We start from the raw sequence: 24,225 nt of genomic DNA, 5'->3' as shown, positions 1-24,225 counted from the left end.
TCAATATATTCAGGTCAATCTCTTTTGACTTTGACCAATTAGGCAATAGGATTGCCTTCTTCATTTCACTCTCATACTGTGGATGTGTATGATCTCTATAATCTAATACCTGATCAGGAATGAGGAAAAGTCCACACTTCCTCATGAAATCCACTGACATTCTGGACCACATTCTTCTCTTCATTGCTTGCTCGTCCATCAAGTTAGCCCAATAATCTTCTATGTCAATCTTATGAGTGAATTTTTCTCCTCTGATTCTTCCGACCTTCTTGTCTGGATCGAATCTTTCTCTCTTCTTATAGGTAGCAAATCGATAGACTGCAAGCTCCTCACTTGTAGTGCTGGCGGCTATGGTGGATTGGCAAACCTCTGACGTCTTCCCAACTGAAATAGGGAACGTCATTCCTATCCTGTGCTTCTCTCTCTGGATAACATTGAACTCTAGAAGCTGTTTCACCACTTCCAACAAAATCATTCTGCCGATAGGATACCTAGGAAGTTTGTAGGGTTCAGATTGAAACCCATGAATCTTGAGGTATGTGAAAGTGGGAAACTGTATATACCATGATCCATATTTTTCTATTAACTCTGTTGCCTCTTTGGACAATCTTCTGTGGATTTCGCCTTGCAGCATCCGTGTGATGTACATAATGAATGCATCATTCACTCTCTTATAGTCTTCAATTCTATGCATGCTCAGCTGGGGGTAGCATTCATAACTCTTAAATTGTCCTTGCCCATTCCCGACTTCACCTTTGCATATTAATCCTTTGTATGAAACAAATCGTGCAAGCAGGTACACCAGGTAAGAAGTCATGGCAAATGACTTGGACTGCTCTACATTCCTTAGCTGGAAATCCATATTGTCACTTATAATCTTGGACCAATTCACTAGTGTTCCTCTAAGACAATCCTGGATGAAGTAGAACATCCATCCATCAAATATTGCTTCCTGCGGCATCCCCATCACTTTGTTGAGTAGGAATATCAAATCACTATATTCCTCCTTAAAATCTATGCACATAAGTGTCTTGGGAGCCTTGGAATGATGAGACCTAGGCTCAATCATCCACTCTTTGTTAATTAAATTCTTGCATACACCCATCTTCTTCGTGTATCTATCTTCATAATCCTCCTTGGTCACATTCTTCATGTCTGTTCCGCGTGGAATTCCGAACACCTCAACAATGACATCCTTAGCAAGGTAGGCGATGATAACGCCCTTAGGACTCTTAATCATTCTCGTGAGCGGATCGTAATATCGTGCACACTCTAGGATCAACTCACTGCACTGTATGGACTGTGGAAATCCAGCGGCATGGAAAATGCCACTCTTCATAATATTCGCATATGCTGGGGAAGGAACCTAATCTTTGACTCCGAACATCCGACGCTGCATCTAGTCGAAGTCCAGGAAATGCATGTTTGTATCAGTGATCTCCCTCCATCTGGATGAAATCTTAAACTCTGGATAAAATCTAGTCTCCAACGTCTTCAACAGTTCTTTTCTTTCCTTATATCTTGACTTTGACATTGCACCTGTACGAAGCTCGAAGTTAGACTTAGGAAAATATTCGTAATAAAATTCCTGACTTTCTAATGATTTAGCTAATTTAGAGCATGGGGTTAGGAAAATAATCCATACACTTGGTAATTTTAGCAATTAAGTTCAAAGTGTGACAACACTAAGGTATGGAAGCCTTCCATAAAATTCATTTATACCTCCTTATGTTTAGAAAATATGCAAACTAGAATGCAAAGGAGTATACCGGATAAATGATGACTAAGGAAAAGTGTGAAAGATTGTGTTTTCACACAATGAATGTCTGAAGACACCTTCCGCAGTCAATAATAGAGGTCAAAATTTTGAAGACAACCTGAAAATCAGACTTTTAAAACATGTTGTAATCTTCAGAAATGTGCATAAAATCAATAAAAATCAGTTTTAAGGATTAAAACAATCATTTTCTTGGGAATAAGTATGGCTGGTAGAATTTAGTTTTCTGAGGACAAGTCTGAAAATCGGATACTTCAGACTTACCAGCGCCTTGCAAAGTGGTTTAAATCCCTAAAAATGATGAAAAATTGCTAAGGAAACAACCCTAAGCAAATTCGCCAAAATTGGTTAGGTGGCTGGAAATGAAAATTTCGGAGGACAACCGCCTAACAATGGAGTTTCAGACCTGCAACAGCGATAAAATGGTCTGAAAAATGCATAGAAAACTCCATAAAACACCTCCAAATGCTAAATGTTTAAGTAGGAATTGGATGGGCAATAAAAACTTAAGTCTGAAAATTAATGGCAGCCATTAATGAAGGTCAAAATCTGAAGCAAACCTCAGATCTGAACCGAATCAACAGGCTGGAAATGATGGCAGCCAACAAGAATGCACGAAAATCATCAAAATGTGGCACCAAATCACCTCCTTAGCAAAAATCGAAATTTCCCAACTATGGCGCCAAAATGGAAATCTGAAAATTGATGTCAATGGCAGCCTTGATCTGCAGTAGCAAGGATGGCAGCAATCTGAAAAAATTGCCCAAGTTGGGATTGGATACCCAAACACAAAAAATCGCCTTCCCTAGCAAAAATCGAAATTTTTCAGAATTTTGAAAAATGTTGTTAATGGCAGCAATCTGCAGCAATGAAGGTTTGAACAGCAAGCAAAAATGGTGGAGGAAAAATCGTCCAAGACTCCAAACATGAAATTGCCAATTTTCACCAAAAAATGCTAAAGTTTGAAAAAATCGCCGAAATTCTGAAACTGGTCTTTAATGGCAGCCAAGAGGAATAGATCAGCAAGCTAGAAAAAATGGAGGAAAATAAATCCTCAATCCCACACTTCACAAAAATGCCTTGCTAAAAAATTCGCCCAACTTGGAGAAAAATCGTTTTCATGGAGACACCTGGCAGATTTAATAATAAAGTAATGTTAAGTCTCCTCTCATATACTTGCTTTCACCTCTCTCTTTCACCACACAAGCAATGTGGGATAAAACACTTGTATAAATACTTGCTTGGTGAAAACCTAACTCGTTTCTAGAAGGTTCAAACATTAAATAATTATTGCAAGTTATTAAATTTGCTTTTAAATTTTAAATAATCATTAATAATTATTTAAAAGCAATTAAAAATGGGGCTTATCTATTTAAATATTACAAATTAAATCCAAAATAAGCCTCCAAGGGAAAATCGATATAGGTTGGGATTGAAAAATCCCTTTAAAAATCACCATAAGGGAAATTCGACCCATTGCTTGGATAAAAATCCATGCATAACTTCATCAAAATGCACACAAAAAACCTCCTAGGGGAAAATCGATATGAGTTTGGAGAAAAATCCACACTCAAAACTCACTTATCTTGGAAAAAACCTCCCTGGTGGAATTTCGACCTCAGTTTGGATGAAAATCCGGACTCAAAACTCTTCAAAATGTTCCCAGTGGAAAATCGATCTTTGTCTGGATGAAAATCCAAACAAAAATCCTTACAAATGCTCTCAGGGGAAATTCGATCCCTATTTGGATGAAAATCCGGACAAAAATCCTCACTTAGTTGTCACAAAAATCCTGGTGGAAAATTGACCCAGGCATGGAATTATCCTTGCACTCCAGTCCACACTCCAGTCCGCACTCCTGGTGGAAAATCGATGGCAGTCTAGATAAATCCTGACACTTAGCCAAATTTTAGCACTTCCAGGGGAAATTCGATGGCAGTTTGGATAAACAGTGGGGGAAATTAGTGGCCAGTATGGATTCCAGGGGAAACCCATGTGTAGAATGGATATTGAGTGGGGGAATGGGTTGGGTAGTCTGGAATGTGAGGGGAAAAGCAACTCTAGCATGGAATTTGACCCTTTAACCCTTGGAATAAGGATTTCCCTTAGGATTTTATCATTTTAACCACTCAAAATCACTTAGAAATATTAAATTTATACTGGACTTGAGCTAATTTTCCAAAAATATGAGCGAAACGCTAGGAAAATATGGAATAAAGTGTGAAACCAACTTCAATAATACCTTAGGAGCGTGAAAACAACTCCAAAAGGTCCGTGAATATCTCGGCACTTTAAAATCACTGATGTGCATGTTTAAAAACACGTTAACGCTCAATAGGTCTACACTTAGACAAAACTTAGGATCATTAAAATATCAACTTTTGCAACTTGATCCTATAACTTCAAAAACCCTAGACGACACTAGGCATGATCAAAACTCTGAGACTCGGGCACGGGAAACGCAAAATTGCCCACTAAGCAGCCAAAACCCTAACCTAACAACGCAGAAAACTGGCAAAGAGGGGGTACCCGTTAGCAATGGGGCGATGTGTGAAAAAGGTCACAACAGGAAGGAAGTGCAAACAAGTGAACCTTTATACTCTCCATCTCAATCCCCTATCCATATAGGAGATGAACAGGTAGTAGCAGAACAATTGTTGCAGTTGGGAAGCCTCGGAGAGATTGCTTACACATATGAGGAGACACAAGAGGGCATGCCAGAAGAGCCACCCAGTGCCGAGATGAACTTGACTATAGATGAGTTCAAAGGTAAAAGAGTTAGACCCTGCTGTCAAGCAAGCTAGTGAAGAGTTCCTAGCTGATAGCAATTTTGTCACAACAGGGGCCTTCATGCAATTTGTATGGAAGCAAAACATTGAGAAATTCAAGGCAAGGTGTGAAAAGAGAAAGAATGAGCAACCTCACAAAGATGCCACTTCAGTAGAGGAGGAAGTGAAACAAGAAATGATGGCAGAATTTCAAGCCATCACTCCTGAAGTAGGAAGGGAAATGGTGTCAAAGGCTGGTATTCTACTCCTCCCTGAATGGGATATAGCAGATGCCTTGGTACTTGAAGCAGTCAGGGAAGAGACCAAGCCTCTGGAGGGAGTGATATTTAGCAAGGATAATGCTGCTTTAGTCATGTGGTCCTTGAAGAGGGATGAAAGTAGAAAGAGGAAAGATACCTCAAAATCCAGTTTCTTAGGAGGTATGATAGTGAAGAGAGTTTAGGATACAGGGGTGGTAGAAGCTGCCAGCACAATTTTAGAAATTGCAAAATTCAGTGTAGCAGTGGCCGAAAAAGAAGCAAAGGAGAGAGCTAATCTCCAAGTGAAACTAGAAACAATTCTAAAGGCTTATAATGAAGCCAAAGAGGAGGTAGCCAACAGGGATAGTATTATTGCTAGACTACAGAGTCAAATAGCAGGACAACACCAAGGAGGTGAGTCCTCTACCCTGATGATTGCATCTTCTCCTACAAGACCTCCACCTACCAGTCCTATCATAGAATTTCCCCCTTCTCCTATGCCTTCCGGTTTTCAACCAGCTGAGACTATTCAACATGAGTTGGAAAAGTTGAAACAGGCTCAAGCCCTGTTTGCAAATAAATATGAAGAGAAGGTAAAGGCCACAATTTTGAGTTTTGCTGATATAGTAGAGGCCCCCACTGTGCACACTAATATGAAAAGAATTTTGGATACTTTGTATGAGTTGAATGAGGACAAGGCTATTTTAGAGCCAATTTTGAATAAGTGGATGCCAAGAGAAGTGGATTTAGAACTTATGTGTGCATCCTATGATGAAGCAGGATTTGATGCAATTATTAAATCCACATGTGAGTTAGCAAAAGGCCTGACCAAGCTAGCAAAAGGAAGAGCCAATGTAGAGAGGAAGGCTAACTTGTACAGGAAGGAATATACTGAGCATAAATTTGAATTGTTTCCTGGGGGTTTTGTTAACCAAAATCAGTTGAAGGACAAACAGGTATGGCTTGATGAACTGGGAGCTAATTTGTCTTAAAAAGGGTGAACGAAATCATTAACAAAGATGACACATCTCTGTTTGTTAAAACAATTCAAGAAATAGAAAAGATAAAGTCACACTACGGCTTTTTGGAATCAGAGGTTAGGAAAGTGAGAAACTCTTGGAAAAGGTTATCTAAATTAAAGGAGAAAATTGTTAGCTACTCATGGCCTGCTGATGACGTGTTCCAAGAGTGGACCAATAAGTATGCGGTGCAAGAAGAAGGAATCCCGGAGCAGTTAGAAGATGCTACAAAGGAGCAACAAACCGAAAAGGCCGCTGAGACCGAAGAGGACTTGTAATTGTTTTTTTTTTGAAAGGAATTACAGTTGTAATTGATTATTCTTAGGAATGTCCAAAGTTTGTATGCATCCATAATGTTATAAATGGATACTAGGACTAATAGAAAAGGCGATCACAAGAATTTTGTAAAGAAACTCTGCAGAAATATATCTCTGTTTTTTTTGGCAATTACAAAGAATACTTTGAGTTATGCAAGATTCTTTCAAAATACATATCAATATACAAATCAGAAACTTTTGAGCCTAAAACCTGTGTTGTCTTCTGGTGTGCTTTCAGTAATTTACTGGTTTCATTTGAATAGTCTAGGGTTATTCAGCTGAACACGGATTGTAATGCAATCTTTATAGATATGTTCTTAGCTTTTCTCTTCAAGAGAGGAATTAAATATGCATGGAACATCTTTGTTAGTAGATTATTTGTTTGAAACTTTGAATTTGATAAACAGTGTCTAGTTTAACAAGAAAGAACTCTTATATATGTCAGGCATGTATAGGGTTAATAAAAGCCGAAGTAATGAGATGTATGGGGATGTTTGATTTTGGAATCCTTCCTTAATTTAGATGACTCTGTAGCCTGGATAAGGCACTGGTATCAGTTGTGGTTTTCTTTCTATTTCTCTTGAAGATCAATACTGAAAATGAGTATAAGCTTTTCTTTTAATGCTTCAGTTCTATTAAGGTGATGAAGTCCATAGGTTTCTAGCATTGGTTTACTATGGATCTCGAATTTTAAAGTGTGAAAGTTTTCACAGAAGGTATACCCACCTAAAATTTGGATAAGTTCGAAGTGTAGAAGGTTTTGTTAAAACCTTGTTATATGTTTTTCTGGAGTTCTGTTTTTTCTTGGTGTCCTCTTCATATGCAAACAGAGTTTATTGTATTCCTAACAGGGAGGAGAGAAGGGAATCAAAATTTGAGACTAACAGGTGATTTCATTTTCAATGTGACTTTTTTGAAATGCTGCAGTGAATTCACTTTTGCCACTTGTTGCAACTTGCAAATTTGCCATAGAGCTCTGATACTGCTTTTCTTTAAGATTTTTCAACTATCAAAGGTGGACTAAAATGTCTCATAACCGTTTGTTCATCTTCAACAATCTTAGGCTCCTGGTTGTTGTGACGTTTTCACACATCGCCCCATTGCAAATGGGGACCCCCACTTTTTGCTTAGATTAGGTGTCTTAGTTTTCTTAGTTTCTTTAGTCATTAACCTTTGCTAATGAGTAAGAGATGTTAGGTTGTGGTCATGTTGCAAAATTGCTTGAGTATGCAGGATGCCAATAATGTCAATGTGATGCAAGGGTCAACTTAGGTTGATAAGAAGTTCTAGAGGAGACCCTATGGATCGACTTAAGTCGATGGGAAGTAAATTTTTTCTAAGTATGAGAACCTGCGCATCAACTTAGGCTGGTAGGAAGTCTCTAAGTGTGCCTACAGATCAACTGAGGTTGATAGGAAGCAAATTTTTTTTCAAGTATGAGACCTGTTGTGACGTTTTCACACATCACCCCATTGTAAATGGGGACCCCCTTCTTTTGGGCCCTCCCGGTCTTTTGGCTTGCGTTTTTGGGGTCTTTTCGCAACAATCTCGTCAGTGTCTCTGCTTTGCAAGTGTTTGGGGGTCATATTGATCAAGTCTGCTCTTCGTTTGGGCGAGTTTTATGAAATCTAGGGCTTGTTTTGTCCCTTTTTAGGGTTTCTACCTTCTGTCCTAGATTTTAGGGGGTTTCTGTTAGGGTTTTGAAAAAAACTGAACATATGATTGGAATTAGGACCCTTCAAGGAACCTCCCAGTAAAATTTGAGCCAAAACGGAGCAACTTTCTATTTTTAGAAAGTTCTTATTTTTTAGGGATTTTACTGAGTCCCGGATTGGTCTAATTTTGCCAAAAATCAAACTTACTATTTTTATAAGTTTCTATTTTTAGTAAGTGCTTTTTTGACCTATTTTGCCCAAACCTTGACATTTTGAAACACTTACTATTTGGGAAAATCTATTTTTGGCAGGATCTTCACAGGAAAACACTGAAAGCTGAATATCTCCGAAGACGCTGAAGACTGAACGTTCTTGAAGACCATATCTAAATCCGGAAAAGTCAGAAGGCAGACAAGTTGGATAAAAAATGGTTAAGTTTGGAACTCCTATTCCAGAAGAGGAAAGCATGCAAAATCATCCAAGTCCAGAAATTCACATCAATCCACCAATGTCATCCTGATCCGAAAATGGCCTGAAATTTGACTAAGTTTGGAAATTTGGAAGATCTTCCAAAATCCAGAATTTGCATTATGATTCCTATGGACTTGAAACCACTCTCAAACATCCTGACAACATATTGAAGATGCCACTTATACTTAAATGTTATATTTCATATATATATATCTTGACGAAGAGCTTGAAATGATGGAAAAATCCATGAATCCATGAGCATGGTGAAAATGCGCCCAAGTCTGGACTGGGGCGCCAAAATGAAGATGCTAAGGAGAGGAGGAAAAATCCATGAATCCATGGACGTGGCAAAAATGCGCCCAAGTTTGGAGTCAGGCGCTGAAATGAGAAAGCCAAGGAGAGGTGGAAAAATCCGTGAGTCCGTGGACAAAGCAAAAATGCGTCCAAGTCTGGAGTCAGGTGCTGAAATGAGATAGCCAAGGAGAGGTGGAAAAATCCGCCAGTCCAAGGACAAAGCAAAAATGCGCCCTAGACTGGAGTCAGGCGCTGAAATGAGATTCCCAAGGAGAGAGGGAAAATCCATGAATCCTTGGCATGGTGAGAATTCCATCCAAGACTAAAAAATTGAAATTTTGCCTAAGGCATGGAATCCAAGGAGTCAAGGAGGAATAAAAGGCAAAATTCCCCTTGGGCGAATATGCTATTTTTAGACACCAAATCTCAACCAAGTGTGGAAAATTTTATAGATTCGGAATCGGGGTGAAATTCTTAATCCAATGAACCTAGCTCCTAAATTTTAGGAGGATCCCTAAAAAATAGGGATGTTGAAAAGGAGACATGGACAATTCACAAAACATTGAATTCCTTCCTCAGGAGGAATTTCCGCCCCGACCTTGTGGAGGGCGCCAGAATGAATAGTGCACAAAGAGATGAATTCCTTTATCTAGGAAGAATTGCACCCAAGAAGAAGAAATTCCTGGAAAAGGTGAAAATTTGGCTAAGTGTTGGAAATTCCTTCCTTTGGGACAAAATTCCAAGCAAGGAAGAAATCACACCCAAGGATGAATTCAACATAAAATTTCTAAGGCAACGAAGGAATCAGGGATGAATTGAACAAGAAATTCCCCCCCCAAGGAAAAATTTGAAAAATCCATTCTCGGGCATCAAATCACATCCAAATTTCAAAAGTTTTACAGATTTGGATTCGTAGGAGAGTTCTCTTCCTCCTGGACTTGAAACCCTAATTTGTGCAAAATTCCTAAAAAAATAGGAGATGTTGAAAAATCATTGAAAATCTTTTCCAGAGCAAGGCAAGTTCAAAAACTTCAAGAAAATACTTCTAGCGTCAGAGATTCTCCCTCTTGAAGTTTTCTCTCTCCAGGGTTTTTTTCTTGCCAAGTGGCAGCCGAGTCAATGGATGTTGAATTAATGAAGCATCTCTCTGCATGCAGCCGTCACATTTATGGCATTATGATAGATTCCTTTTGCATGCAGCCGTCACATTTAGAAGATGATGGTGCATTTATGGCATCATGGGCGATTTTTGCATGAAGGTACATTCATTGCATAGTGGACACTTCTGGAATGTAATTAATTGTAATGGGATGGAATTAATTGTATATGGGCATGATGGGTTATTAATTGGAGATTCCCACCTTGTTGCATCTTGTGTGGAGAATCTTTTGGGCAAACCCTAATTAGGGTTTTGCATGTAATCATGGCCTGAGGCCTATATAAAGGGGTGACCCCCCTCATTTGTAAAAAGAGGGAGCTTTGTATGAAATTGTTGCGATAAGTTTTTGAGATAATAACAGTGAAACATTGTTCTCTGATGGTGTCCACTTAAGTTATTTTTTCAAAACTTGCATGGTTTCACCTTCCTCACTTAGAGTAGTAGTATAGTGCTTTGATTTCAATAGAGAATGTAATGGTGTTTGATGAATTTCCATGGTTCATAATTTTTGCATCTTGCTGATTGTAAGTTGCAGTGTAAAGTTAGCCTGAACCCCCAAATTTGTCCCAAGTTCGATTGTGCATGGGGATTTGGATTGTGTTGTGTTGGGTATTCAAATGCACTTTCTCAATATGAAAATTCTTCAACATCCTCAGAAGATTGCACCGGTTCTTGTTGAGTTGTAGTTTAACTTGGCAAAGCAGAGCTTGGTTTGTTTGGAATTTGTCCACCAAAGCATTAACTGTTGATATCATGGCCCTTAGGAATAGATTCAGATCCTTATGAACCCTTTCCCTTTTACTTTCAGTTCATTTTAGTCCGTTCGAAGCAGTAGCATCGCAAAATTGTCATATCCGATGATGGAGTTCCAGCCACAACAAAGAAGTGAAAGAATGATGCAAACGTAAGGCCCCTTGGATTACCAGCAATCACATCAGCCAATTGAGTCACGTCCATGCATTGAAGGAACCTTGGAGTCGATTGTTTGAACTTCTTGCAATCTTAGCATGCAATCGTATTTTGATCAAGAGAGAGTGAAGTGACCATTAGGCAACTTTATTCTGTGTTCGACGTAGTCATAAAAAACACGTCAACAAGACCCAACGGATCAACTTAGGTTGGTAGGAAGTCTCTAAGTGTGCCAACGGATCAACTTAAGTTGATAGGAACCCAAAAAATTTCTAAGTATGAGACCTTGCGGATCAACTTAGGTTGGTAGGAAGTCTCTAAGTGCTTGCGGATCAACCTAGGTTGTAAGAAGGTGAAATTTCTTAAATGAAAGTCAACCTACAATGATGAGAAAGAGGCTAAGAATCAATCTAAGTTGGCAAGAAAGACCGATGGAGAGCATATTAAAAGCATTTCGACCTCAACAAGTATTGAACCTCTTGCGCACCAACTTAAGTTGGAAAGTTTAATTAATCAATTTCAACCTTCAATGATGAGAAAGAAATGCAAATCAATTTGAGTTAAAGGAAGGCGAATTTCCCAAAAGATGACAAGGTGAATTAACTTAAGATCATGAGCAAGGTCTATGGGAGAAGGTTTTATCTTCTTAAGTGACTAAGGTATAACTTTTGCAAAATGAGAAGGTTGATTAAACTAAGTCGCTCAGCTCAAACACTTCGATTTGGGGTAATAAAGAGCATCCTGCGGATCAACTTAGGTTGGTCGGAATTCACAAGCACTATGATGAGAAGCTAAAACTTATAAACTTAACTCTCAACAATGAGAAGGAAGTTCAAGGTCAACCTCTAGCAATAGGAAGTCGATCTTCCTAAGAAAGAAAGAAGATGCAAACCAACCTCAGTTTGTGGGAGAGATAACTAAAGATGTGATGTCCCAGCGTAAATGCTGTGGTGGTGCAGATTCCTGCTAGGCATGTACCCAAGGCTGGGACCCACCCACGATCGGGCAACCACGTGTCTACAAGGGGGCTAGCCTGCGCTGGCACTCTGGTGGGACGGAAAACCCCACTCTTAACGCCACTAGGCACCATTCACGACTAGTCTAGGCTTTTAGCGTAGTGGTGGCCTTGCTTGGTATCAGAGCCAAGGTCGAGCCCCGTGAAGCATGGTGGGCTGTGATGTCGCAGCCTAAATGCTGCGGTGGTGTGGATTCCCGCTAGGCATGTACCCAGGGCTGGGACCCACCCACGATCGGGCAACCACGTGTCCATGAGGGGGCTGGTCTGTGCTGGCACTCTGGTGGGACGGAAAACCCCACTCTTAACACCACTGGGCGCCATTCACAACCAGTCTAGGCTTTTGGCGTAGTGGTGGCCTTGCTTCTGAAATATCCTATTGTCTGAATTTTGATGGAATTTATGAATTTGTTTTGATACCACTATAATATTCTATCTCCTATACAACAAGAGCCTTTGATAGACAATGTGTTTTAATAGACAATGTGTTTTAAATGTAAACTAATTTATCCCACACAATTTTTACTTGCTTCACTATCAAACAGAAGGTTAGGAAACAGGATAAACGGATTTTATTTATTAACTGGAGATTAGGAGTTCTCTACACAGATTGGGTTCGCATGTAGATAAGAACCATATCAAACAATCCCATAGTTATGGCTGATTGAAACTAACCCATTTGCAGCAACTTGGATGGTCCCAGCTTGCTGTAGGGATCGGCTATGTCTTTTTCAGACATGCATAAGTTATCAGGTTCATTGCTGATGATGTAATTTGTCTAGCACCTTCAGTTCGCTGCTTTTGGTGACTCAGACCCTCACCTTGCTACGATTTTCCAGAATTACCACCAATCTGCAATTTTACTTGGTTAATCATCTGCTGTTGGGCGCCCAGATGTTCTGTAGATTATCGACCCTTCTGCTAAGCCAACTGAAAGGAAATCTGCCACTAAAACCTGTCACGAACTTGCTGATGAAATCGGCTGACTAAGAAAGTACTGAAAATTACTTGGGGTTTCGTCCAAGCATGCAACTTCCAGGGGTTTCATCCTGAGAAGCCAAGAACAACTTGCAGAGCAAAAATCAATAACTTGAGCGATGAAAGAATGAATGCCAAATCCACAGTCGATTCCTTTAAATAAAACTCCAGCCTCTCCCAAAAAGCCATCGATTGTCTCTAGAAGATTCCTCATTGGCAACTTAGGCAAATATTATAAGTTGTATTAATTATTAAATGTCCCCCATGCTTAGTTGCATAGGAGAAACCAACTTAAGTTTATCGATGGGTTATAATTTTTAATCTCCAATCATTAGCTTTTTGGGCTACAAATTAAATTAATCATTCATTCCCTTATTTAGTTCATTAATCCTAGCCTGGGGAATGCTGCAGGCCAGAATTTGACTCCCTGTAGCCTGTCACTGAAGAGGGGACATTACAAAAGATGATAAAAGTCGAACATCTACCCTTAAGAGATTAAGGACACAAATCTCACAAAAGCTCAAATAGATTTAAGAAGGTAAAATGAAACAGATCTGAACACCAAGAAGTTTGAGAGATGTAAGTTGGATGATATGAAGTTCCCTGGAAAGATAAGGGAGGTGAATTCGCTAAACAAAGGTGTAGACATGAGACTTTTAAGTTGCAAGGATGAAGGTTGGAAATCATCAAGTCTAAAATCAAACCTCTAAATAAACGAGTTAAGACAAATGACAAAGCGAATTTGAACCAAGACAGCTGGAGGTTAAACAAAATCATATGAGGAAAGGCGATTTAAATTTCAACTTAGAAAATTGCTCAATCCACTTCCTAAAGTCAGATTTCTAAAGGAGGCTGAATGAGTGTGAATTCATTGATAAAAAAAACATTAAGATGCTAAGTCGGCTGGCATGGAACATGAAAGGGTGTGACTTCAAACCCCAAATTGTATAAGTAGAAGGAAGAATACCCTTGAATGACATAAATGCAAGTGCAGATCACAAATTCGCTCAGGAGCAATTTCGATTAGCAACAAATTCGTACAGCAGATAGGAGGAAGAAAATTGCTCAAAGTTGGTGACATTGCTTGGAGTAAGAAGTTTGCTGGCCTTAGACGCACAGATTCGCCTTAATCAGCATCACAAATTCATTCATTACAGCTAGAAAGAAAGAGCTTCAAACATCAATTCGTGGAGGAAGAAATCAAAAGGATAGGTCAAAGACCAAAGCCTAAATTGCTTTGCATTCCAAGTGCTGGTTAAAGACACATTTGTCTCAGAAATTAAGATATAAGGTCTCATCAATTGCTCCAGAAGTTAAGAAAGAGAGATATATCTCAGATTTTCTGAATAATAATCAGACTTCCAGGGTCACAAAATTTAGGTTTTGAAATGCAAATTGAATGAACTATCATGCTATTTTCCAAGATTTAACATAAATGATTCTAAGTTTTGATTTTGTAAACCTGAAAGCATTTGTATTCACAAGAAGCAATCAGAACTTAGGAATATTTTTTGAAATTAAGTTTTAAATCATCCTTCAAATGTTCTAACTTCTAGCTTCATGCAGTTTCTTGTCAGGGGAGATACCACTATGAATCAAGGCAACTTGGAGAAGGCGAATTTGCATCATAGAGGAAGGCTTAAAGCTTGAAAGTGTAGAAATAAAGAGTATCACCATATCAACACATTTGAGCTAAGTCAACAAGGAGATCCACACATTGAGGTCTGGCTCAATGTTCCAAGGGAAGGACATGCTTTACATTTCAACATCAAGGTCATCAACATGATAGAAGATACCTCAAAGTTGCATGAAGAAGGATATATGTCACATGTATTCCAAAGGATCAAAGTCTACTTTTCAAGACAACAACATGTTCCAAGTCCAAGGCAAGGAAGTTCAAGGTCAAAGAAGGTTAAGGAAGGAAATACTTCATGATTCAAAGGTTGAGATTGTGAATGCATCACAAGGAGGAAAATTTTCAAGTTAGAGTAAAGAAGAGTGAACATGATCAAGGAACGGAGATAGTTTTAGAATAGGCTGATGTGGCATCCTATTCGCATTCAGCCAATCAAGTTACTTCCACATTAGCAAGTCCAAGTTCAATGAACCTGATTCATCTCATGGTGGAGCAAGTGACACATGGTGCCTCATCAAATACTATTTTATGTACCTAACCTCAATTCTCACTGGTTAGAAATCAAGATGGACATGTGTCCAATTCATTTTAATGATCTTATTGGCCAGAAGGAAGTTTGTTGTAACAAACCCTAATTAAAGTTTTATTGTAAAATCTCGACCATTGATCTCAAATTGATCTGAGCCATTCATCGTAAAGAGCTATCTTTATAAGGCTCAATTTTCTCATTTGTAAAGGGTTAATAATAGTTAATAGTTCAAGAGTAAGAAGAATAGAATAGAAGCTAGATTAGGAGAAGGCAAAGATTGTTGCCTCGACTTTGTTGTAAAGAGCATATGATTTCATTGAAGCTATGGTGAATTTGATGTGTTATTTCAACATGTTGCATGGTCTCTACTTCACAATTTGCTTTCATGTTGTTTAGTTGAATGAAAGGAATTATGAATGACTAATGATGGAATTCACATATCCATACCACTAGCAATGTGCTGATTGTAAGTTTGCCTTGTGTAGTCAATTGGAATTCTTAAATGAGATAATCTTCAATTGCTATTTGTACCTTGATGGTATCCTTGTCGTTGATAGTGATTTGAACATTATTTTTTGCTCTCCTTAGAAGATCGCACTAAGCTTTGTAGAGTTGTTGCTTTGCATGTCAAAGCAAGGCTTAGTCGAGTTTCACCAAAGGTTATTCATTGTCTCCTGCATTCTTAGTAGTATAGTTGCCTCAAACCCTATCTCGTTTGCTATTTTATTTTCCAAGCAAGTAGTTAGAATCTAAGTTCCAGCAATTCAAGCATTCAAGTATTCAATGTAAGTCCCCTTGGATTACCAACACTCACATTAACTAATTGAGCTATCCACACGTCATGACCTGACTATAGAAACCTTGGAGTCGTCTTGGTTGATCACATCATTTAGCATCCAAGAAGATTTTGATCAAGAGAGGATAGAATACATTTGGTATTTTTTTCTGTGTTCAATTGTGCTAAAAAACACATCAACACCGGTCTCACAAAAGCTTGAACATATTCACTTGGAATATATCAAAATGACATGCAATTCAGTCACAGTGGAATGGTGCTTTTGCACCCTTTCAAGAACCCGCTTTTATGGATCAATGGTTGAGCTTAAATATTATCGGATCTTGCATTGAGTGCAAGGATTACTTGAGGATAGGGAGGGATGTTACTAGCCACATTGCCATCTTTCCATAGCTTAATTGTTATGAGCTCTAACTTATCAAACATTACAAACAAATTATAAAATTGAAAATCAAGCAAAATTGGAGTATCTTAACTAAAACATTAACTGCTAATAAATTCAAAATTCTGGGAGTTCTGGAATTTGAACTATAATTAAATCTGAAAATCTAAATTTTGTGGAAAAATTAAAAAATTAAACTGAAATCTGGAATGTCAAAAATGTTCAGGCATAATCCCTAGATTTTCAAAATATAAAATCTGAATTAATTAATGGTAAAATATTATTCAGTTTTTGAACTGGAAAGAAAGCATAGTTGCAATCCCAAAAAAGGACATTACGATAGCAAGAAAACAAAGAACAGATGGCTCTGGGATGGTTAAATGAAAATCTAAGAGTCACCTAGCAGCTTTTTTGAAGAATGACGAGTAATCAATTGAAGAGCAGGGAGCAGCAACTTGGAAGAATACTGTTCCTCAATTATGGGCAATTGTGAGCATCAACTTTAAACAGATTAGAATATGATATATATTAAGCTTTACAGCAAGGCATTACTAGGCTGTCTATTGGAGAATTCTTATTTAATATTTAGGGATATGCATATGAAACATTTAAAATAATGAATAGCCACTAGGATCCATTAAGAAAAAGCAAAGTAAAAACCATAGTTGCAAGATTTGTCCAGGCTCCAGACTCACCCAAACTTGGCAAGTCCTGTCTTGATCTAGTTGAAACAAGTCCTAGAGACTTGGGAACTAGGTACCTATTTGAAACAAGTCTCATCTGCAAAATTCAGCGATGATAGCTTTTTGTTTCTTGATAGTAGTGCCCTTTGCAACCTCAAGTTCGCTTGGGTCTTTGCTTCAGCTTCTCGTGTTGCATATTCTTATTGAGCCTCCACTGTGCATTTGGGGTTTTTGTGGACAATCTTGCACTTTATGGGTGCCACTACATATGAAAAATTTGAATGGCTTTCTGTAACCAACTGTTTGTCCTTTTTCTCTACTTTTCAAGCCTTCCTTTTCTTTGGAGTTTGGCTTCACTTTTTGGCCTTCCTCAAGTGTTTTTGTTCTTGATAGTTTTTGAGGAACTCCCTTTTCTTATCAAGGTGGTCTTATTGCCTTTCTTGCTCAATAACTAATCCTTACCTCAGTCCACTTTCTCCTTAGCTTTTAAAGTATAGTGATTGGCATCACCCATTTTGTTTAGCTTAATTGAGATCAGCTCATCCTGCGGTTGGAATCACAGTCCATTTTTCATATCTAGCAACAGACAGCTTATCGCCCTCATGGAAATTTGCTCTTATCTGCAATTTCATAAACTGTTTTTTGTATTCAACGACAGGAAGCTCCTTTTTCCTCAAATTCTGGATTTTTTTGAAGTTTGAACACCTACAAATAATTTGCAGGTAAGAAAATTTGACTTACAGCAGTTTTAGCATCTTGGGCCATAATTTGATCTTGTCTTCTTTTAGTTTTTGGAGGTTATCCCAGCATAATGTGACATATGACTTTATCCTTGCCACTGTGAACTCTACTCTCCTTGGATACCCTTCATCCATGCCTCTCTAGTTCTTGTAGCCAATTCATCATCAGGTCAGGGCTAAATCATGATTCATCATTAAAGTCTGAAGCTTTGGCCTTCATTTTAATTCCATGTTTTGAACTGGCTTCCGTTAGTCTTTCCATGGTATCTGCTTCTCTAATTGGGTCTCTCAGATTATTTTGTTCAGCTTCTGTCTCATCCAGCTGAAATATGGCTTCGATTGTTTCTAATCTTCATGAGCAATTCATTACCATCATTCCTTAGGAGTTTATTATTCCCGTTTCTCCATCTGCAAGGCTATTTTATAATGTGTTTTGATACCAATTGATGCAGAATATCTCTCCTTTCTGCTTCTCTCCTGCAGTCACTCTTTGTGGTGGTACTTGAACAAGGAAAACACAACAGAATGGATTGAGAGGAACAGGGAAGCAGGATGGCAATTTATATAATTATGATCAACAAAAAATCAAATCAACAGAGCCCAAACTATCATGCAGAATTCCTCCTATCTTGTTAATCTAAGTGGAAAAATGGATATTTTCTTTATAGAATGAAAGAGAAAAAGGTCCCCTAGAGCAACTGACTTTTTTCTGTTTCTATCCAAACTATTTTACAGCAAACTTCTATTTTGTGTGAGACATGATTTTGTATTCTCTCAATAGATTTGTCTGTTCCAGCTTGTATCGAAGACATTTCCCTAATTTTTCCCTTATCACAACACTCAACAGCTTGCATGATTTTGAGCATGAGTTTTGTAATATATCACTTGAATGATACATTAATAAGCTTGACAATGTCAGATAGACATTGAAGAGTTTGGAAGTGCAAATGGTTGAAAACAGTTGAAAGTTGAAACCATTGGCCAGGTGTTCGATTTTCAGCAATTATACAGTACACATGTTTAATAATTATCACAATTACTCAGCCTTATTATAGCTAGATAGTTTCTGTCGAGGAGGCATTTCCATTATCTTGTAAATGAGGTTATTAATATGATTCATGTGATTGTAATTCCAAAGTTCTGCTTTGGTTGAGCAAACTTTCTGGGAAAATACCAGTGATCTAACTTGATTGTAATGCTTAAAGGTCTCTGACTATCCTCTGAGTTTGAGGGTTGCTGATTTTCTAATGACAAACACAAGATTATAAATCGATCTAGGCTCTGATATTCGATCTCTCTGCAATTCCGTTGAGCATCTCTTTGAACAAGAGGAAAGTTCTTCTGTTGATTTTATGAGACTGAGGTGTACAAATGGCTTTGGAATATGATATTGGTTTGTGTATCTGAAACCATAGTAAACTGGGCAGCATATGACATATCTCTCTCATGTTAACCTGGGTAAGTTCAACCTTAAACTGTTCTATTGTGCGATTACTGTACACATGTACTCTGCTAATGATTGACAGTATTAGACTAAGAGCTGTCCACTTGGGATTTTAAAGAATTGTATTTTGCAATGTGAGTTTTTTATTTTCTTATGTGAAAGGATTGCATGAATTTTCATCTGCGGCCTGCTATGCATAATTAGACTGAACTTATAGATGATATTTGATATATTTAACCATTTAATCTGTGTTTAGTTTTTGGTTCTTTGTATCATTCCTTTCATTCGCTCTTGCTTCCTTTCTCATCTTTTGTGCTTTTTATTTACTACCCTTCCTTTCCCTTCCATTCTTTGTAACAATTCTAAGCATTATTGCTTTTGAAGACTAATATTTCTGGTTCCTTGCTTGAAAATTGAAATCTTTTTCTTGCTTTCCTGATGGGAGACTCTCCCTCTCAAACATACACATTCAAATTAGAAAACAACTTGAATTAATATGCTGCTAATTAGCAAAACAACTTGAAATAAGAAGTTGCATACAGGAAACTTCTATTCAGTTTTAGGGAAATGGCTTCAAATCAGCTTTACATCAAAATGGGTTTCAAGAACCGCAATCTACAGCAGCATGGGTTGCATTACATCAATGATTTCTACACTTTTGAGGATGGCAAACATGAAATTTAATGGCAGCTTCACCTGCAAACAAACAAGTCTGAGTTCTTTCACTACCCTGCAGCTGTAACTTCAACACTTTCCCAAATCCTCCAACCATTTTTTTTCTCTGTTAAAACTCTCCCATCAACCACAGTCAAATGGAAATATATCTCCTCTTGGAATGCCAACCAAGGATGCTAGGGAATATTCTCCTCAAAACCCACGCCAAAATATGAAAATAATAGAATATTGCTAATTTTAAACTCTTGTCACTCCTGTATAGGTGCTAGATTTTTCTTGAAGTGGTCGTCACCAATTTCCACATCCAAAATAGGTAAAAGGCATTAAAACTATTCCTCCACCCTCATGATGTGCATGCATACAAGGAATCTGTGACTGCTGACTGTCTTGATTAGAAACTTGCCATTCTTGACTTCTAACAGTGTTAAGCAAGATTCCAAAATTAAATGACAAGTTATTCCACTAATTCCAAGTTTTAACGTCCCTTATCAATTTTGGAAAATAAAATAAGTGAACAAAATTATTTCCATGCATAATCTATAACTGTGCTCTTGGTTGCTGCTGGTTACAATGAAACTAATTCACTGTGGTAATTGGGTAGAATTTATTTTAACCACAACAAATTTTTATTCACCACAACATAAAATTAAATAAATCTTTTTTGGGTGATACAAGATTGCTTTTACAAATTTACACCGTTGGATGCTCGTGCTTCAAGCACTCAGGGTGTAAAAATATTGTGAGCCGTTCACAAAATGGAGTTGCATTGTAGAACCATCCTTTTGGGTTGTAAACAACCTTCAATGAACTCCATCACTACAAAAGGTGCTTCAAAATACTTAATACTTCTCCTCTTCCAGCATTTGGTTGGAATTGCTCCACTCTTTCTTTGCCAAATATTCTCTTCACTCCTTCCTCTTGTGGAACTATGTCCACCATTGACCAACCTCCTCCACCAGTTGTACTTTCCTTTCACCTCTTCTCTCATGGGATTCGACCCACCATAATCCCGCCTCTTCCACCAAAATCCCTCTGCAACATCTAAATACAAATTTTTATTAACAGTGTCATAGAAATAAATAATTTCTACCTTCTCCTCTATATTTACCTCATCTAACTTGACCACTACCTTTGTATCCATCTCTTCTTCCACTTTCCCCATTTTATCTAAATGCAAATCAACATCCACTTCCTCATCTTCATCATAAGAATGAAAACTATGAACCATCACCACTTTTCAAGAGGAAAGTGCTTTCTACTGCAACCTCACCGTTCTTTGTCTCTGTAACCTCTTCTCTACTCACATCTTCTTCCTCTTTTTCTTTTTACCTTAAGCTGCAATTTTCTTCACCACTTCCTTGATTCCTTCAACAAGACATGTTGCAATCTCTTCTTTTTCGTCCTCTTTATCCTCCTTTTTGGCACACGCAAATTTACCTGTACATAATTTTTTATCAAAAGAAATATAGGACTCAGCCTTACCCTTTTTATTTTTTTCTTTTTCTCTTTTTTTCAAACTCCGTGCTTAAATCATTCAATTGTTGCTGCATCTCAGCTATCATTTTATCTCTTAATTTCTTTTTCTTCTCACAATTACAAGAATCCTTAGAGTCCATCCAATCGCAAATTTTATTTTATTTTTTCTCTTTTCCATCTTTACAATCTACAACCCCCCAAAACCTGGACACATCCTCTTACCAACACCCTCAGGTTCTAGTGCAAATTGTCTCATGTTTGGCCCTCTATCTGCACACTCAAGAAATCTTGCTCTGATATCACTTGATGGAGGGAGACTCTCCCTTTCAAACACACACATTCAAACTAGAAAATGATTTGAATTATTATGCTGCAAATCAGCAAACAGCTTGAAATAATTAGTTGCATACAGGAAACTTCTTCTATTCAATTTCAAGGAAATGGCCTCAAATCAGCATTACATTAAAATGGGTTTCAAGTACCACAATCTACAGCGGCATGGGCTCCATTACATCAAAGATAGCAAGCATGAAGTTTAATAGCGGCTTCACTTGCAAACAAACTTGAGGTCTTCAACACCAACACTTTCCCAAATCCTCCAACTAGCTAAACTTTTTTCCTTTATTCAAACTCTCCCATCAACCAAAGCATAACTCCTTGGACGCCAACCAAGGATGCCAGGGAATATTCTCCCCAAAAGCGCTGCCAAAATTTGAAATAATTGAATATTGCTAATTTTTAAACTTTTGACTCTTGTCTAGGTGCTAGATTTTTCTTGAAGTGGTCTTCACCAATTCCCTTATTCGAAATAGCATTTAAAATATTCCTCCACCATCTTGCATGCATGTGTGGAATCTATGATTCATGACTACCTTAATTAGAAACTTGCCATTCTTGACCTATGCATGCAATTTCCTGCCATAACCTCCACAAAGTGTCAAGCAAGATTTCAAAATTAAATGACAGGTCCACTAATTCCAACGCCCTTCATCAATTTTGGAAAATAAAATAAGTAAATAAAATTATTTTCCCATGCATATATTATAACTGTGCTCTTTGTTACTGCTGGTTACAATGAAACTGTTTCCTTGGTAATCTGGTAAAAGTTAATTATTTTAACCAGAAAACATAAAATTAAATAATTTTTTTTGGATGATGCAAGATTGCTTTTACACCCTTGGATGCTCCTGGATCACTTTCTCATCTTCCTTTGTACACTTCCACAGGTACATCACCCTTGCCATCAATCTTGACCAAGCTTGATTGGCACTTGTGTCCCATTTTGGGTTAGCAGTCAACCATAAGTAACGTGTCACAGAACCCTGGTTGGATGCTAGGCAAGTAATTAAAATGTCATTGATGACAAGGGACATCTAATAAGCTATTGTATCATTAGCTGCAGCTAAACTTGATTATGATGTTGTATTCTTGTCTGACTCTTGAACATACAAGTAGATCAACCTGCAATTGTAGTATGCAACTGGCTAGTGAGCTTTTTCTTGGCTTCTCTGTACGCCATTCTGAAATGTAAATTTTGGGTTTTAGTATTATTATATTAAAGTCCATTAAAAACCTTAGAGTTATGAACATGTAATGTTTTTAACTGCAACAAATACCTGGTCAAGTTTCTTTTTCTATGCTAGAATGGCATCCAGTTCTCTGTTGTTGATAGTGGTTTTGAATCGAAAATTCTATTTGCCTGGATTGATGGATCATGGAACTACATTATTGTAGTAGATTAATGAATGACCTTTACATTCATTTTTTGTTTTGTTTTTCCAGGGGAGAGGATGTTAGCGTTGAAAATCAGCAACAAGGCTTCACACACGTTTTTGAATGTACATTTGACAATATTGAAGGTCGTGATGCCTATCTAGCCCATCCCACTCACGTAGAATTTGCTAATCAGATACTACCAGCAATGGACAAATTTATTATTATTGATTATAAGCCAATGCGCTTTATCTGAAGGTGGGAGTTATATGTGTTAGGAATGTTAACATTATTAGGTTTGTTATAGTTTGTTAAAATATCATGTGAGGAATAATATAGTAGTCGTGCAAATATTTGTTTGTATTGTGAGTTGTTAAACCAACTTATCTATGTAAAGGAGTAGTTATAGGAGGTAGAACAACCCTCCTATAATATAATATATTCATTTTTTAATAAATATGTAATTTGTATTGAATGAATAAAATACAGAACAGTATTATTTGTGTTAAATTGGTATTCTGAAATTCAACAATGAAAGAGTATAAGGTTGAGCTTTCACAAAGTTTGAGATATCTAATCATGGTATTCAGGATCTTTAAATGTTTAATAATATGCTGCTTTGTTCCACGTTAATCTGCTATGTATTATTTCTTTGAGAATCTTCTGATGTCGCATCCATTTCTGGTTCTTGCATTATGTTTGCTTCTTTCATGGAAGGATCTGACAGCTTGAATGAGTACATGGGCAAAGGTAAAGATTTCAATCTAAAAGATTAACTTTTTAGGTTTGAGCATAGTCAACATGCCTTCCTTACGAGGCTCCCTTATTGGAACAAAGGAATCTTACTCTTTGACTATGTGTGCTCTCTATAAGAAAACTGACTTACGTTGTTCTACGATTGATTTGGACGATATGTTGAAATCAAGAGCATTTACGAGCACAAAGGTTAAAATAGGCAATGCAAACACAATGGAATTTGCTGATCAGATGCTGCCATAGAAAAATTTGAAGTTATTGATTATAAGGCATGCACTTTGTTTGAGGAAGGTTTTTGATTGTAATTATACAGAGGAGTACAGGTCTTAGCTTAATTTTTTAAAATGTTGACAGCAGACTACTTTGTTGCATGTAAGTTTGCATTAAATTACTTCCAAAGTGATCTGAAGTTTGTCAGTTATACAGATTAAGCCCTCTTTTTTGGGTTCTAATTTCATTTCTTTGTTCAATATTTCACTTTATATCATGGGCAGAAACTGGCAGCTTCAATGAGTATATAGGTATAATGTTGAAAGTAATTTTGTTGGTTTGTGCCTAGCCAACACTCTTACCTGGTTTATGAAGCTCCCATGCTGGAATAAGAGAAAATACTCCTTAATTATCTGTGTGTGGCTATGCTTCTTTCTCGAAGAAAGACTTACGTTGTTCCATGATTGACTTGCACATGGTGTTTGTAATACAGAACATTTAGGATCTTAAGGTAACAATAGACAATTTAACTGCAATGGAATGCTATGTCTTTGTTGGGAGCT

General features: G+C 37.6%; 1 protein-coding gene across 1 annotated transcript in view; it reads left to right on the top strand.

Annotated features, from left to right (window-relative positions):
• The window catches only part of LOC131060894 (stress-response A/B barrel domain-containing protein HS1), a 33,315-nt gene extending 10,047 nt beyond the window's left edge, over positions 1–23,268 (top strand). The window contains exon 2 of the mRNA XM_057994330.2: positions 22,766–23,268. Within this exon, the coding sequence (XP_057850313.2) occupies positions 22,766–22,952 (187 nt within the window). The 3' untranslated portion in view covers positions 22,953–23,268. The remainder of the gene's footprint in view (positions 1–22,765) is intronic.
• The last annotated feature ends 957 nt before the right edge of the window (positions 23,269–24,225 follow it).

The sequence above is a fragment of the Cryptomeria japonica genome, chromosome 5 (genome assembly GCF_030272615.1).
Source record: "Cryptomeria japonica chromosome 5, Sugi_1.0, whole genome shotgun sequence".
In the NCBI taxonomy this organism is placed as follows: Eukaryota; Viridiplantae; Streptophyta; class Pinopsida; order Cupressales; family Cupressaceae; genus Cryptomeria; species Cryptomeria japonica.
Note: the sequence above shows the minus strand (reverse complement) of the source record. Positions and strands in the feature narration are given on the sequence as shown.